The following is a 16,284-nucleotide window of genomic DNA, read 5'->3' on the forward strand; positions in this document are numbered from 1 at the left end:
ATGTTCCTCTTTTTCTTTTCAAATGCCAATGTGCATTTCCAACATTTTCTGTTTTCTGTTCAGACATACCATTCTTATTTTTATTACCGTCTCCCTGAGTGAAACAGTTGATTTAGTTCCTCAGACTTGTGCTGAAGATTTACTCTAGGTTAGACACATTTGACTCAGGGCCCTAAGAGAGGGAGGCAATTTTCTTTCCAGCTAATTGGGGCCGTTATAGAATCTGGGACCCCAGCACTCAAGAGGCAATACACGATGCCACTCTTGCACACAGCTCCTCACGACCTAACAAGAGGTAACACCTTTCCTGACTCTCCCCTTTCGCACTGGCAATCCATAAGCATTGTACTGAACCCAAAATAATTGCCTACTTCAGCACAGAGAGGCTCTAATTTTGAAGTGTTGTGTAGACAACATAGCAGCCACTATATTGTGACAGATGCCCTGAGTTACTCCACCTGACGGATTCGGAGGACACCTCCATGCAGACAATACTTTTTTAGTCAGCCTGTCACACAGAAAAACTGGTCTTTTAGATTCTCTACACCAAACTCTTGAGAAATCCATGGTTTCCCTGTGCCTGACTTAAGACTAGAAAAAATGGTAGCAACTTTATTGTGTGAATGTGCTTGTCCAAAATTCCTCTCTGTTAACCCAATGTACACTAATACAATCTCTAAATGCCTTCATATTATGGAAGGCACGTTCTCTCTCAAAGCTACCTAAGGTCAAGAGCCAAGGCCTGGGGACTCTCATTTCCCCTAAGTTACATTCATTCTACAAGAGTAGGTCATTCAGCTCCTCAAGCCCTGTTTCATCATTCAGTGACACTATTGCTGATCTGCTAAATCCATCCTTGGTTCTGTAGCTCATAATACCCTTTCTTCTAAGACAAATAAGCACAGTGTGGAATCTAGGAACCTTGTCCAATTTCAAAATGCTTTCTTCCAGTCAGAGAATTGTCACTGCTGTGCGATTAAAAAATGTTCATTTTCAAAAACCACGTTTTAAACAGAAGGAATTCAGTGTTGAGAAACAGATTGCAGCTTTAGTCTAGTACTTGATGGTGCTAGCAGAGATTGGAATCATTCAGCAGGACATCCTCCACTGCAGGAACTGCTGAAGGGCTGACTTTGACAGAAAGGGAAATCAGAGGGGATAAGGATGGTGTGTGGTCTGTCTGACAGGCAGCCAATACGATCTGGACCCATTTTACACAAAGTTAAAATGGCCACTACTCAGTTTGGCCAAATGCTATTGAAATTCTTAAAGTATCAATTCTTTCAGGTGCGGGTTCATGGAATTTAAAATAAACTCAACAGCTCAGTTGCTGTTAAGTGATCAGCCAGTGGTTCAAAATGGAGATTGCGCCTATTATGGGATGTTAAGAAGTCAGGGTCTGGTGAAGGCAGCTAAATTATAGGCTTTCACATTTCAATTGAAAAATCTTTCCCTCTCCCACTTGCCCCCATGTTCCTCACTCCTTACTGGCCAAGAATTGACCTCCTCAGGTGATCTTCACTTACCCAAGTCTAGGGAGTATTGGTACAGGTTGGCTTAAGGGCACCCAAATGTGCACAGGGTAGTGTCTCTAGAGTTTGACCAGGTAAAACTACGTCACTTACAAAACTCAGAATCTTTCCAAGTTTCCCACTGTTTATCTATGTAGGACTACTTTACCCATTAGGAGATTGCCTTGTGGGCTGAACAAAAGTTTGTTTGAATTTGAGTGTATTTGCAGAGCCATAATACACCCTTCCCCCGCATGAAACTCTTTCAGGCCCCAAGTTCGAGGTAGACCTGTCCAGTCCAATTAACAAAAGAGAAAGGTGGAGTGAAGAACAGAAAACACAGGACCCTGCCTTCCCATCACATCACCAACTTGTAGAACTGAAAAATTAATGCAAGTGTCTAACCCGCTCAGCAGAAACCCGATCGATTAAGCTCAAAGACAAATGGAAAGAGCAAAGGTCACTCAACCCTTCTAGAGACCATGAAGAATCTATAGCGTTTTCTAATGTGCAGTCTCATGTAACTCTTTTGAATATAGAAGGTATTAAGGTGAAGATTAAATAGATACAGAAACTAATGTACACTTCGCCACACACCTCCCTTGGGAGAAGTTGAACCCAGCAGGTAATTTTAACACAGTGGGAAACTGGACTGATTGGGTCGCCTGTCCGGTTTAGCACTCTACTGATTTCAAATCCTCTGTCTACACATTGGGAAATTTAGACAAAGAATTCCCAACTTGGGACTAAACCTTTCCTCTCCTGGAGTGAGTTGAATCTCTGTGCTTGTTCCAAACAAATTCTAAGTAGGCTCACTAGGGATTGCCAAGTCCAAAACAGTGGTGGCGGAGAAAGCACACTGGATGGCAGAAGCTGCAAAGAGACCCAACTCCCAGTTGAGAGTGGTGCGCAGTTGCACTGGTCAGTGTTAACCTGCTGCTGTTACTAAATGAGGTGATAACTTCTGATTTCCACACCCACACTCCCACCCCACTACCCCTGAAGCGAAGCTGGCCAGCAGCTCTTCTCCCGAACTCAAATTTTACCCTGACAAAACAACAAAAGATAGACAATTTTGCTCTCGACCTCCAGAAATGTATACTAATACTGTTGGGTGCTCTCATGAGGCTGTGCTGCCCTCATGTGACTGAAGGGCCAACTGCCAGAGCATGCCGTGTGCCGAGAACATTTGGCACAATGTCAAAATCAAACAGTTGAAAGCAGGACTTTGGCCATCAGAGTGGATTCTTTTTTCTGTTATTTGACTGCGGAAATGATCAGGTAACCAGACCCAAAACCGGGATCTGTCGAATGCTCAGTACCAGAGGGGGTTTAGCCATTTTAATTCTACGGTGGAGTTTCCCTGAGGTGCAAGTGTTACTGCAGTGAGACAACCTGAACTGCTCAATATCCGTGTCCAATGACATCAGCCTGGTTTACCTCTCAGCCCGGATCTTATACCTTAATACAAAATAGGCTATGAGGCGCAGGGAGACAAAGAAGATCCCGAGGACGATGAAGTCCAGGTAGAGTTTGCCGTGTTCTACGTCGAGCTCTTTCAAAATGGCCTGTGACTTCTGGAAGTGGCATGTTTCATCTTTCTCGCAGTGGAGATCTTCACGGTCAAGACCATAGATGGACAGGATGACCCCTTCAAAGCCATATCTGTGGGAAAGACAATGGTCCTATCAGTGTCTAAGTGAACAAAGGCACTATAAGAACTTAGCAAAAGCAACAGGGAAGGGAAATGGTCATTCAGCCCATTAAGTCCACTCCTTCTACAGAGCATGAAGAATCTGGCTTACATAAGATTTTCCACAGCCTCATGGTGTCCCAAGGCACTTCACCGTCAATGAGAAGTCACTGCTGTAATGCAGGAAGCATGGCAACCAATTTGCACACAGCTAGTTTCTACAAGTAGCAATGTGATAACAGCCATATAATCTGTTCTAGTAATATTTAATGAGGGATAGGTATTAACCAGGACACCAGGGAGGATGCCCCTGCTCTTTGAAGTCATGCATGGGATTTTTTACATCCACCTAAGAGGGCAGATTTTTTTTTATTCATTCACAGGGTGTGGGCTTCGCTGGCTGGGCCAGCATTTATTGCCCAGCCCTAGTTGCCCTTGAGAAGGTGGTGGTGAGCTGCCTGATGAGCTTGGCTTAACATCTCACCCAAGAGACACCAGCTGATAGTGCAGCCCAGTAGGGTACTGGATCATCAGCTTAGATTATGTGCTCTTGTCTCTGATGTGATTCAGAGGCAAGTATGCTATCACTGAGCTACGGATGACACTCTGTCATGACGTGGCTATAATGGAATCTATCCCACCAATTTGAACTCCCAGTGTCCTTGAGTAACCAAGTCAAACTCTCCTGATCACAAGGGTAATTGAGTGAAACTGCAGAATATTTATGTATCTTCATATGACCCTTGTTCAAGCTTAGCCTGTCATCCTCAACCCACACAGGAACTATTGTATCCAGTGGAGCATTTGGTTATCTCAAACTCTACCTGTCCCTAGAGTTGCCTTACTAATCAGGCACTTACAGACAATATCTCACTTTCAGCATCTCATCTATAGAGCATTCTCAATATTCAAGCCCATCTTATAGTGACAGTCCTGCCTCAGGGCTCCTCTATTCGACAGTCTCAGCACTGGGGCTCATCTTATTGTTTCATTATTAGGACTTTTGTTTAACCTTCAAGACCCCTCCCACAGAGGGAACCACAGAACCAAACCCAACGCTGGACTCTTAAATAAATCTACCATGCCTGCAACAGTTTGGTTTGTAAAAAGGGGTGTCAGTGGTGATACTCCCCCTTTTATGTAGGAAGCCTCATTCTGTGTTAATATGTTTGAGTTACCTGACATAAGATATGTACGACATCCACTGGAGGTACTTGGGAATAGTGTCAAAACTGACAAAGAAACCGGAAAACAGCAGCACCGGAATGGCAGTGACTGGACCTACAAATGTTGCCACCTGTGGACAGAAGGAAAAGCGTAGATTTACAATATCAACACACTGCTATATCTGGGGCAACATCATCACCCACAGAGGATGTCAACAAAGATTTGGTTGTGTGACAAACATGATGGAGGTGATGAGAAAAAGGACATCACCTAGTGTAGGATCATATAGCACAGAATGGGGTCCATCAGCCCATCATGTCTGCACCAGCATGGTGCAAGAGCTACCCAGTTAATCCCATGCCCCCATCCTAACCATATGTCCCAGCATTTTCTCCTTTACAAGTCTATAACCTATTCTCTTTTGCATGTTACCACTGAAGCCGCTTCCACCATTCTCTCACACAGTATATTCCAGATCACAATAACCCCTGATTTCCCCACTGGCTTTCTTGCCAAATGCCCTCTATCTGTGTCCTTCCTACAAGCTTCACCCTAACTACTCGATTTTGCATCATTTTGATCACCTTCATCACATCACCCTTACCCTTCTCTGCTCTAAACCTTTGCTGTTTTCAAATGTTCCAGCAAGTGCTTGACCTTGGTCCTGGATCCAGTTGGACTAAGAGTCTTGCATGGGTCATGATCCTCTTGGCTGGGGTTACTACTGAATTCTTTCTTTGCTCCTCCCTTTCCTTGGCAGACCACTTTTCCCTTCTGGGAAGGCCTGCACATTATGGTTGCCAATGCTGGTTGGTATTCCCGGAGGTTTCACCACATGATCTCCCGACTCCTCCACTCTTGGTCACTCTTCGCAGCCAATTAGGAAACAACCAGACACTTGATTACCCAATCGGATGCTTCTTAACTCTGTCAAACAGCTGTTTTTTAAAATCTGTTCATCAGATGTAAGCATCACTGCCAAGTTCAACCTGTTTGCCCATCCCTAATTGCCCTTGAGAAGGTGGTGGTGATCTGTCTTTGTGAACTGCTGCAGTCCCTGGGGTGTAGGTACACCCACATTGCTGCTAGGGAGGGAGTTCCAGGATTTTGATCCAGTGACAGTGAGGGAATGATGATAGTGTTCCAAATCAGGCTTGGAGGGGAGCTTGCAAGTAGTGTACCCATGCATCTGCTGCTTTTGTCATACCAGGCGGTAGAGGTTGCATGTTTGGAAGGTGCTGTCGATGGGACCTTGGTGAGTTCCTGCAGTGCATCTTGTAGATGGTACACACTGCTGCCACTGTGTGTCCAGGATGGAAGGAGTGAACGTTTAAGGTGGTGGATGGGGTGCTAATCAAGTGGGCTGCTTTGTCCTGGACGGTGCCCAGCTTCTTCAATGTTGTAGGAGCTGCACTCATCCAGGCAAGTGGAGAGTATTCAATCACACTCCTGCCTTGTGCCTTGTAGAAGATGGACAGGCTTTGGGGAGGCAGGAGGTGCATTACTCTTTGCAGAGTTCCCAGCCTTTAACTTGTTTTTGGAGCCACAGTATTTATGTGGCTGATCCAGTTCATTTTTTGATTAATAGAAACCGCTTGGGTGTTGATAGTGGGGGATTCAACAACAGTAATGTTGCTGAATGTCAAGGGGAGATGGTTAGATTCTCTCTTGTTGGAGATGATCATTGCCTCGCACTTTTGTGGCATGAATGATACTTTCCATAGCCTGAATATTTTGCAGGTCTTACTTCAATACCTGAGGAGTCACAAATGGCAGTGAACATTGTGCAATCATCAGCGAGTGACCCCACTTCTGACCTTTGGTTGGAGGGAAGGTAATCGATAAAACTTGCTGGCTCTCTCACTCACCTGCCCTCCCACTTGCCGATGTCCCCCTCACAGACCCCACTCACCAAAACTACTTCCGCTCCCAACCCCCCTGTTCACTAACCTCTCCCATCACTAACATCCACTCCCGACTACTCCAGCTCACCGGGCCTCCCATTCACTGGCCCTCCTGCTCACCAACACACCCAACTGTCACCTCTCCCGCTCGATGCCCCTCCTACTCCCCAAGCCTCCTGACCTCCTGTTCCAAGCCCTTCCCACTCCCCAACCGTCCCACACCCTGACCTTCCCTCTCGTAGATTCTCCCACTCCCCAGCTCCCTCACTCACTGGTCCCTCTGATCCCTATCTCTCCCACTTGCCAACCTCCCCGCTCCTCGACCCTCCCGAACACCGACCCTCCCGCTCACCGACCCTCTCGATCCCCGACCCTCCTGCTCACCGACCCTCCCGCTCCCCGACCCTCCCGCTCCCTGACCCTCCCGCTCACCGACCCTCCCGCTCACCGACCCTCCCGCTCCCCGACCCTCCCGCTCACCGACCCTCCCGCTCACCGACCCTCCCGCTCACCGACCCTCCCGCTCCCCGACCCTCCCGCTCACCGACTGTCCCGCTCACGACCCTCCCGCTCCCCGACCCTCCCGCTCACCGACCCTCCCGCTCCCCGACCCTCCCGCTCACCGACCCTCCCGCTCACCGGCCCTCCCGCTCCCCGACCCTCCCGCTCTCTGACCCTCCCGCTCACCGACCCTCCCGCTCACCGACCCTCCCGCTCACCGACCCTCCCGCTCACCGACCCTCCCGCTCTCTGACCCTCCCGCTCACCGACCCTCCCGCTCACCGACCCTCCCGCTCCCCGACCCTCCCGCTCACCGACTGTCCCGCTCACGACCCTCCCGCTCCCCGACCCTCCCGCTCACCGACCCTCCCGCTCCCTGACCCTCCCGCTCACCGACCCTCCCGCTCACCGACCCTCCCGCTCCCCGACCCTCCTGCTCACCGACCCTCCCGCTCTCTGACCCTCCTGCTCACCGACCCTCCCGCTCACCGACCCTCCCGCTCACCGACCCTCCCGCTCCCCGACCCTCCCGCTCACCGACTGTCCCGCTCACGACCCTCCCGCTCCCCGACCCTCCCGCTCACCGACCCTCCCGCTCACCGACCCTCCCGCTCCCCGACCCTCCCGCTCCCGGACCCTCCCGCTCACCGACCCTCCCGCTCCCCGACCCTCCCGCTCCCCGACCCTCCTGCTCACCGACCCTCCCGCTCTCTGACCCTCCTGCTCACCGACCCTCCCGCTCACCGACCCTCCCGCTCACCGACCCTCCCGCTCCCCGACCCTCCCGCTCACCGACTGTCCCGCTCACGACCCTCCCACTCCCCGACACTCCCGCTCACCGACCCTCCCGCTCCCCGACCCTCCCGCTCACCGACCCTCCCGCTCACCGACCCTCCCAATTGCCAACCTCCCCGCTCACCGACCCTCCCGCTCCCCGACCGTCCTGCTCATTGACCCTCCTGATCCCCGACCCTCCCGCTCACCGACCCTCCCTCTACCGACCCACCCGACCCCCGACCCTCCCGATCCCCGACCCGCCCGATCCCCGACCCTCCCACTCACCGACCCTCCCTCTACCGACCCACCCGACCCCCGACCCTCCCGATCCCCGACCCGCCCGATCCCCGACCCTCTCGCTCACCGACACTCCCAACCCCCGATCCTCCAACTCATCGACCCTCCCGACCCCCGACCCTCCTGATCCCCGACCCGCCCGATCCCCGTCCCTCCCACTCACCGACCCTCCCAACCCCCGACCCGCCCAATCCCCGACCGTCTCGCTCACCAACACTCCCAACCCCCGATCCTCCCGCTCACCGACCCTCCCGACCCCCGACCCTCCCAACCCCCGATCCTCCCACTCATCGACCCTCCCGACCCCCAACCCTCCTGATCCCCGAGCCTCCCGATCCCCGACCACCCTGCTCACCGACCCCCCGATCCCAGATCCCCAACTCTCCTGCTCACTGACCCTCCTGACCCCCGACCCACACGACCCCCGACCCTCCCACTCACTGGCCCTCCCGGTCCGCGACCAGCCCGACCCCCGAACAGCCCGACCCCCGACCTCCCGCTCACTGATCCTCCCAACCCCCGTCCCTCCCAATCACCGACCCTCCCGACCTCCGACCCTCACGATCCCCAACCCTCCCACTCAACGACCCTCCCGCTCACCGACCCTCCCAACCCCCAATCCTCCCACTCACCGATCCTCACGAATCCTGACCCTCACGATCTCCGACTCTCCCACTCATTGACCCCACCTGCTCACCGACCCTCATACTCACCGACCCTCCCGCTCACCGACCCTCCCGCTAACCGACCCTCCCGATCACCGACCCTCCCAATCCCTGACACTCATAAACCCCGACCCTCCCTGTCCCCGACCCTCCCGCTCACTGACCCTCCCGCTCACTGACACTCCCGATCCCTGACCAGCCTGATCTCCGACCCTCCCGATCCACGATCCTCCCGATCCACGACCCTCCCACTCCCTGACACTCCCGCTCCCCATCTCTCCCTCCTGTTCACAGCCCCTCCCGTTCACCGATCCTCCAGCTCGCCAAGCATCTTGCTTGCTGACCCTCCTGTTCACAGGTCCTCCAGTTAACCTTCCAGCTTGTGACCCACCCGCTCACTGAGCCTCCAGACTGCCGGGGAACAGGACGTTCGGGAGAGTGGGGTAACGGGAGCATCGGCAAGCAGGCTGCAGGGAGGACAAGTGCGAGTTGCAAGCAGCGTAAGGTCTGTGGGTAAGTCTTGGTGGCCTAGAAAGACAAGGGCTTCAGATGCATGGTAACCCCACTATCTGCAAGTTCTCCTTCAAGCCACTCACCATCCTAACCGTTCCTTCACTGTCGCTGAGTCAAAATCCTAGAACTCCCTCCCTAACAGCACTGTGGGTTTACCTACACCACATGGACTGTAGTGGTTCAAGAAGGCAGCTCACCACCACCTTCTCAAAGGCAACTAGGGATGGGCAATATATGCTAGTCTTGCAAGAGAAACCATATGCCAAAAAAGAATTTAAAAATACATTGCTTCAGCCAGTATTTGAAGTTTCAACAGGACATGTTGCATGTGACAGCAGTACCACTACATTAATCCAGGTAACTAATGGGTCTATTATTAGTCATGCTTGGCTCAACTCCTCAGGTAACATTCTAACACATTAGCTACTAGCCACATAAGAACATAAGAAATAGGAAGAGGAGTAGGCCATTTGGCCCAAGAACTTGCTTCACTGTTCAATAATATCATGGCTGATCTCCTACACCAACTCCCCTTTCCCTCTCTATCCCCATAATCACCTGGTTCCCTTCATGCCAAAAATCTATCAATCTCAGTCTTGAATATACTCAATGACTGTGCAGCTACAGCTGTCAGGATAGAGAATTCCCAATGTTTATAACCCTCTGAGTGATGACCTCCCCATCACAGTTCTAAATAGCTGACCCCTTTTCCTGAGACTATGACCCCTGGTTCTATGCTCTCGAGCCAGGGGAAACAATCTCTCAGCATCTACCTTGAAAAGCCCTCTAAGGATTCTATAAGTTTCAATGAGATTGCCTCTTATTGTTCTAAACTCTAGAGAATATGTGTACATTCCACTCAATCTCACCTCATCGGGCAGCTCTCTCAGCCTAGGAATCAATCTAATGAACTTGTGTTGCACCGTCTCTAAGTTAAGCATATCCTTCTTTAGGTAAAGGAACCACAAGTGTATACAGTTCTCCAGGTGTGGTCTCACCAAAGCCCTGTATCTTTGCAGCAAGACCTCCTTATTCGCTCCTCCCTATCAATGTAACATCATCCAGACCTGCACCCTTCCTCTGTCCTCTTTCAACTTTGGCCTCTTGGGCATCCCACATTTCCTTCTCCCTGGCACTGATGGCCATGTCTTCAGCTATCTAAACAGAGAGAGAGGAAGAGAGAGAGATAGAGAGAAACAGAAAGAACAGTGAGAGAGAGTATGAGAGAGAGAAAGAGAGAGGGAGAGAGAGAGAAAGAGAGGCTGAGATATAGACAGAGAGACAGACCGATAGGGTCTTCCAAATTCAGAAGAGTACACTGAAGGATTTGGCAGTTGTAAGGGATCAAACAGTGACCTCTGACCTGGAGGGACGTGGATGCTGCTCCTATCAGGAGACCCAAAGATTGTGCCACCAGTGATGTCATCGTTCCCAAAGCTGCAAATAGAATGAAGCGAAGAGCATCGCACGGTTGTGATGTCATCCAGTATACGATACTGCAGTAGGCTACAGGAAACATTACCTACAAAATCAAATCAAAGCAGTTAATTCTCAACATTACTCCATTGTCATGAGTTAGTACCTCCATCCATTGCTTTTAGATAAGTGTAAAAACTCCACTCATTTCCTCCACCCCATGATTTCTTCTTTTCTCTCCCCTTCCAACAAGATTCAGCATTATTTCTGCTGAGAAAGAACAGAGGGGAGACATGGGAAGCAGAAAACTGAGTTACAAGGACAAGCTGGAGAAATCTGGCCTATTCAGCATTGAGGTGGGTTTATACAGATGTAGATGGTATCAAAAGATAAAGCATTGCTTCAAATTAGAGTGATAATAGAACTAGGGGAGAAACAGGTTCAAGTAAGCAAAAAGGTAAAGTCAGCACTGAGGTCTGGAAGATTTTCAACAAAGAGTGATGAATGTGCATAATGATTCCTGGATAGTGCAGTGGGACTTCTTTAAGAAGCAGCTGGCTGCTATGGTGAGAGGGCTCTTCATTCTTCCTTTGATTAATGAGCAAAGGTGGGCTACATCCTGCTTATTCCTCACATCTGTACTTTGAAAACTAGGAGATACAGTGGCTTGCTCTTGCTTTTCCCTCCTTAGCCTCTGCCTCAGTAATGGAGGGTGGTGGGTGTGAGCCTCACATCCTGTAATTCTCTGGACCTAGCCTTTGGCCAATTCAACTACATTCACAAATGTTAACACTTTTCCTCTCCAGATGTTTTCTGGCACCAGATGACTGCTCTTCACATGTGGCTGGACAGTAATCGGCTACAGGTACCCTGATGGAAAGATCCCAGCTAATGTCACTACCACTGTCCTGACTGTGTTCAGCACATAGCCCTTGGATCTTTCTGGTAAGCCTGGCACCACAACATAACTGCTGTTAACCTGGCTCAAGGATGTAAGAGACAAGCTAACAGAATTCTTGATTTATCTCAGGAGGTATATGTCTATCTCTCCCTCAAAAATATTCCCTCCTCCACTGCCTTCTGAGGCAGAGAGTTCCAAAGCCACACAACCCTCTGAGAAAAAAAAATCTCCTCATCTCTGTCCTAAAAGGGCGACCTCTAATTTCAAAACAATGCCCCCCAGTTCTGTACTCACCCACAAGAAAAAACATCCTTTCCACATCCATCTTGTCAATACTGTTCAGGATCTTATATACTTCAATCAAATCACCCCTCACTCCAGTGGCAACATGCCCAATCTGTCTAACCATTCTTCATAAGACAACCCACTCATTCCAGGTATTAATCTAGTAAACTTCCTCTGAACTACCTCCAATGCATTTACATCCTTCCTTACATGAGGAGACTAAAACTACACACAATATCTGAGAGGTGGTCTCACCAATGCCCTGCAAAACTGAAGCATAACATCTTTACTTTTACGTTCAATTCCTCTCGTAATAAAGGATAGCATTCCATTAGCCTTCTTAATTACTTGCTGTACATGACTCATGCACTAGAACACCTAGATACCTCTGCACCTCAGAATTATGCAGCCGTTCTCCATTTAAGTAATATTCTGTTTTTTTTATTCTTCCTGCCAAAGTGAACAACTTTACATTTTCCCACATTATCCATCTGCCAGATCTTTGCCCACTCACAAACCTATCTATATCCGCCTGCAACCTCCTCATGTCCTCTTCACAACATACTTTCGTGCCTATCTTTGTGTCACCTGCAAATTTAACTACCATGCCTTCACTCCCTTCATCTAAGTCATTGATATAAATTGTATAAAATGCTTAACAGTATAGAGTATGAAAGCTGAGTAGTAATGATGAGCTTATATAACATCTTATATAACATCAGTTTGTTGCTTTGCACTGCATATAATCAGAAGGATTTTGAGATTTTAGGAAGGGGGTGCAATGTGAATTCACTAGGATGTTGCTTGGCATGAGAAAATATAATTATAAAGAAAGACAAAGAAAAGTGGAGTCTTTTTCATGTGAACAGTGCAGATTATGGTGTGCTTGGACAGAAGTGCTTAAAATTACACAAGGGTGAGGGAAGTAGATATGAGGAGAGTATAGTAGCGTAATGGTTATGTAACTGGACCGGCAACCCAGTGAACCTTCATGCTGTGAGGGAAATAGGGTTTCACCAAGAACCAATGCCTCTTTCCTCACCTGGAAGGGGACATCCGCCATTGTCTTAGCCAAATAGTAGGCCTTTAAGCTGTACCAGTAGTTTAGGTGCTCCCGAAGGAATACTCCCATTTCCAGTGGAACTACAAGAAAGGAATAGCAACACAATCAGATTGACCCGGCTGCCTCACCCAGGCTTTGAAACCACTTACAGCCAACTGACTCTTCTCCTGTTAACGTTGGCACCACTTTGAGTCTCTGGGCTGTGGGATGTTAACCATTGGGCTCAGGGCTGAACTTCTTCTTATGACAGTAAGAGTTGGGGGGGGGGAAATTCCCTCATAGTGACACACTAACATAACCAGCAGAATGCGCATCCATACAACTTCATCATTACTGGTGGAGGAAATAGGAATTCTCTCCGAGGAAGAGGAAGTTCATCAATTCCCCTTCCGCAGGGAACTGACAGCCTAGTTTTGAAGATGGAACATCACATCATTCAAGAGTTATGCCTCTGAATTGGAACAAAATTAATGTAAGATAATTCAGCCCCCAACATCTAATTCCCTTTGCAGAAATGTTGTAACCTTTTTGAACTTATCTAATTTTTTAAATTGGTGTGTATTTTACAGCTGATCAGGGGAAGTGGAGAATTGCAGCATAGTGGTTATGTTACAGGATTAGTAAAACAGAGATCCAGACTAATGAGGTGGGGACACAGGGCTCGATTTTGCCACAGCGGTGGGTTAGGTGGTGGGTGGGCTGGCATTTTTGCGCAGGGCATGTAGTTGCCCGACATGTTACTGCCTCCACTGAATTTTTCAGGAGGCAGAATCTTGGGGCGAAGGGCGACCCACCAGGAAGAGGCAGGAAATCAATTAGTCTCATTATTAATTCAATTCAAAAGGAGGGTGTATGATGCATGTCAGGCGAATTCTTCAAGTGAAAACCAGGTCAAATACAACAGGTTGAGAGGTGAGGTGACAAGGAAAATACAAGCGGCAAACAGAGAATATGAGAATAATAGCAGTTAAAGTAAAAGGGAGCACAGAAATCTCTTATCAGCATGTAAATAGTAAGTGGGTAGTAAGAAGTGGACTGGACATGTTAGGGACAAAGAGGGTGATATATGCTTAGAGATGCAGGGAAAAACTAGAATAATTAAAAACTACGTTGTATCGGTGTTTACTAAAGAAGAGGAATCTGACAAAATATCAGTTGGAGTGGAGGTAGTAGAGGCAATGGATGGGGTGAAATATTAGATAGAGGAGGTGCTAGAAGGGCTGCCTATGCTTAAGAGTGAATAAGTTGGCTGGTTCGGATGGTTTGCTTCCCAGGTTGCTAAAGGAAGTGGGGGTGGAAATTGTGGAAGGGCTTGCTTTAATCTTTCCAACTTCCCTGGATGTGGAGGGGATGCCAGAGGATTGGAGAGTAACAAATGAAACACCCTTCTTCAAGAAAACGTGTAAGGACAGCTTGAGCAACTACAGGCCAGGTAGCTTCACATTAATGGTGGGTCAGGTTTTCAAATCCATAATCAGGGAAAAAAAATCAAGAGGCCCTTGGAAAGTTTTAAATTAATTAAGGACAATCATCACGGATCTGTGAAACGCAGATCATGCCTGACTAATCTAATTGAATTTTTTCATGAAGTCACAGGATGGTTGATGATAGGGATGTGATGGATGTTGTCTATATGGATATTAAGAAAGTGTTCGATAAGGTACCACATAAAAGCTAGCCGGCAAAATTCAAGCTTATGGAATAGGAAGAGCAGTGTGTAATTCGATAAAAATATTGCTTTAAGGACAGTGACATGGTAAATGGCTGTTTTGGAGGATGGTAGACAGTGGTGTTCCCCAAGGGTCAGTGCAATGGTTTTGGATGCCATAATCAGGGAAAAAAATCAAGAGGCACTTGGAAAGCTTTAAGTTAATTGAGGACAACCAGCATCGATTTGTAAAAGACAGATCGTGCTTAACTAATCTAATTGAATTTGTTCATGAAGTCACGGAGATGGTTGATGAAGGGAATGCTTTTCTTTTGCTATTTATAACTGACTTGGATCTTGGAATAAGGAGTAAAATTTCAAAATTTGTTGATGACACTAAACTTGGAGGAATAGCAAACAGTGAGGGTGACACAAATTGCCTGCAACAGGACAGAGACAGGCTAGCAGAGAAAGAGGACAAGCGGCAGAAAGAATTTCACACAGGGAAGCGCAAGATGATGCATTTTGGCAGCGATAATGAGAGGCAGAGTTCTAAAGAGTGTGCAGGTCCAGGGGGATCTGGGAAGGCATGTGCATCGATCTTTGAAGTGGCAGAACAGATTGAGAGAGTGGTTACCAAAGCATTTGGGATCTTGCGCTTCATAAATAAAGGCATTGAGTGCAAAAGCAGGGAAGTTATGCTGAATCTTTATAAAACTCTGGTTAGACCCCAACTGGAGTACTGCATCCAGTTCTGGGAAAAATGTGAAGGTCCTTGAGAGGGTGCAGAGGGGCTTTACCAGAATGGTCCCAGGGACTGGGGTGCTGGGGCTGGTGGAGGGGGGGGGGGGGGCAGTGTGGTTAGGTTGGAAAGACTGGGGTTTCCCTGCATGAAGCAGAGGAAATTAAGGGGAGATTTGTTAGGGGGTACGAGAATGTGAAAGGCTTAGATAAGGTAGACAAGGAATCTTTCCATTAGCTGATGGTACAATGACTAGGAGACACAAATTTAAGACTTTGGGTAAGAGGTTCAGGAGGAAAGTGAGCAAGAACTTCTTATGCAGCGAGTGGTAATGACCTGGAACTCTCTGCCCTTGAGGGTGGTGGATGTAGAAGCAATCGATGATTTCAAAAGGAAATTGGAAGGGCAAGAGAAACAAATAAACTTGCAGGGCTATGGGGATCGACCGGGGGAGTGGAACAGACTGAAATGCTCCGCGAGGAGCCAACATGGACTTGATGGGTCGAATGGCCTCTTTCTATGCCGTAAATGACTCTATGGGCTGGAGCTTTGCAGCGTTGGGCCAACTCCAGAGGTCCTTAAAAATGGCAGGTGGGCCCAGATCCCAGGACGCTCTCAACCTGGCCAATTCCATTGTGGGGGTAGGTATCTCATACCTCCCGGCAATCTTCGTGGAGTCACTCCAGCTTCTCAAAGATATTTGGTTCACGGCCCCTCAGAGGAGTCGTGAGCCAGAGTTTGAATTCAGGAACCTTTTGAAAAGTATGTTTAAATGGTCTTACCCTTGCCCTTCTCATGCAGCCTCCATGACCTCCATGCCTCTTCCATCCCCCCCGCCCGCTCCACTCACATCCTCCATGCCCACTCACCCAGTATGTACAATAGAACCAGTGAGCCATATAATAGTGGTCAGTCTTGAAATTCATTTTAAAAAAATACTCATTAAAAAATCTCCTTTGAAAAAAACTGTTGCATTGCAGCCCTATAGCTAGGACTCCTTTGAACGACCTCCCCTCCCAGTGTCCCTCCACGGACTGACAGCATTTGTCTCACTTATGTTTTAAAATTTGACCTATCTTCAGAGGCACCCTTATGGTCACCCACCTACATTGGCAGTATCCACCTCTCTTGGTGAAGCTCCTAGCTGCCCACAGCCCCAGGCACTCCGACTGCCACTCTCTCCTGTGCAGCCCACCCACTG

The 16,284-nt window shown here is 48.6% G+C and overlaps 1 protein-coding gene across 1 annotated transcript in view; it reads right to left on the reverse strand.

Moving 5' to 3' along the window:
- Positions 1–2,542: 2,542 nt before the first annotated feature.
- LOC121290675 (ATP-binding cassette sub-family G member 1) overlaps positions 2,543–16,284 on the reverse strand; it is a 67,620-nt gene continuing 53,878 nt past the window's right edge. Inside the window, exons 12-15 of the mRNA XM_041211433.1 lie at positions 12,673–12,773; positions 10,392–10,550; positions 4,383–4,501; positions 2,543–3,176 (exon numbers count right to left, since the gene is read on the reverse strand). Coding sequence (XP_041067367.1) covers positions 2,948–3,176; positions 4,383–4,501; positions 10,392–10,550; positions 12,673–12,773 — 608 coding nt within the window. The 3' untranslated portion in view covers positions 2,543–2,947. The remainder of the gene's footprint in view (positions 3,177–4,382; positions 4,502–10,391; positions 10,551–12,672; positions 12,774–16,284) is intronic.

This window comes from Carcharodon carcharias, chromosome 18 (genome assembly GCF_017639515.1).
Source record: "Carcharodon carcharias isolate sCarCar2 chromosome 18, sCarCar2.pri, whole genome shotgun sequence".
NCBI lineage: Eukaryota > Metazoa > Chordata > Chondrichthyes > Lamniformes > Lamnidae > Carcharodon > Carcharodon carcharias.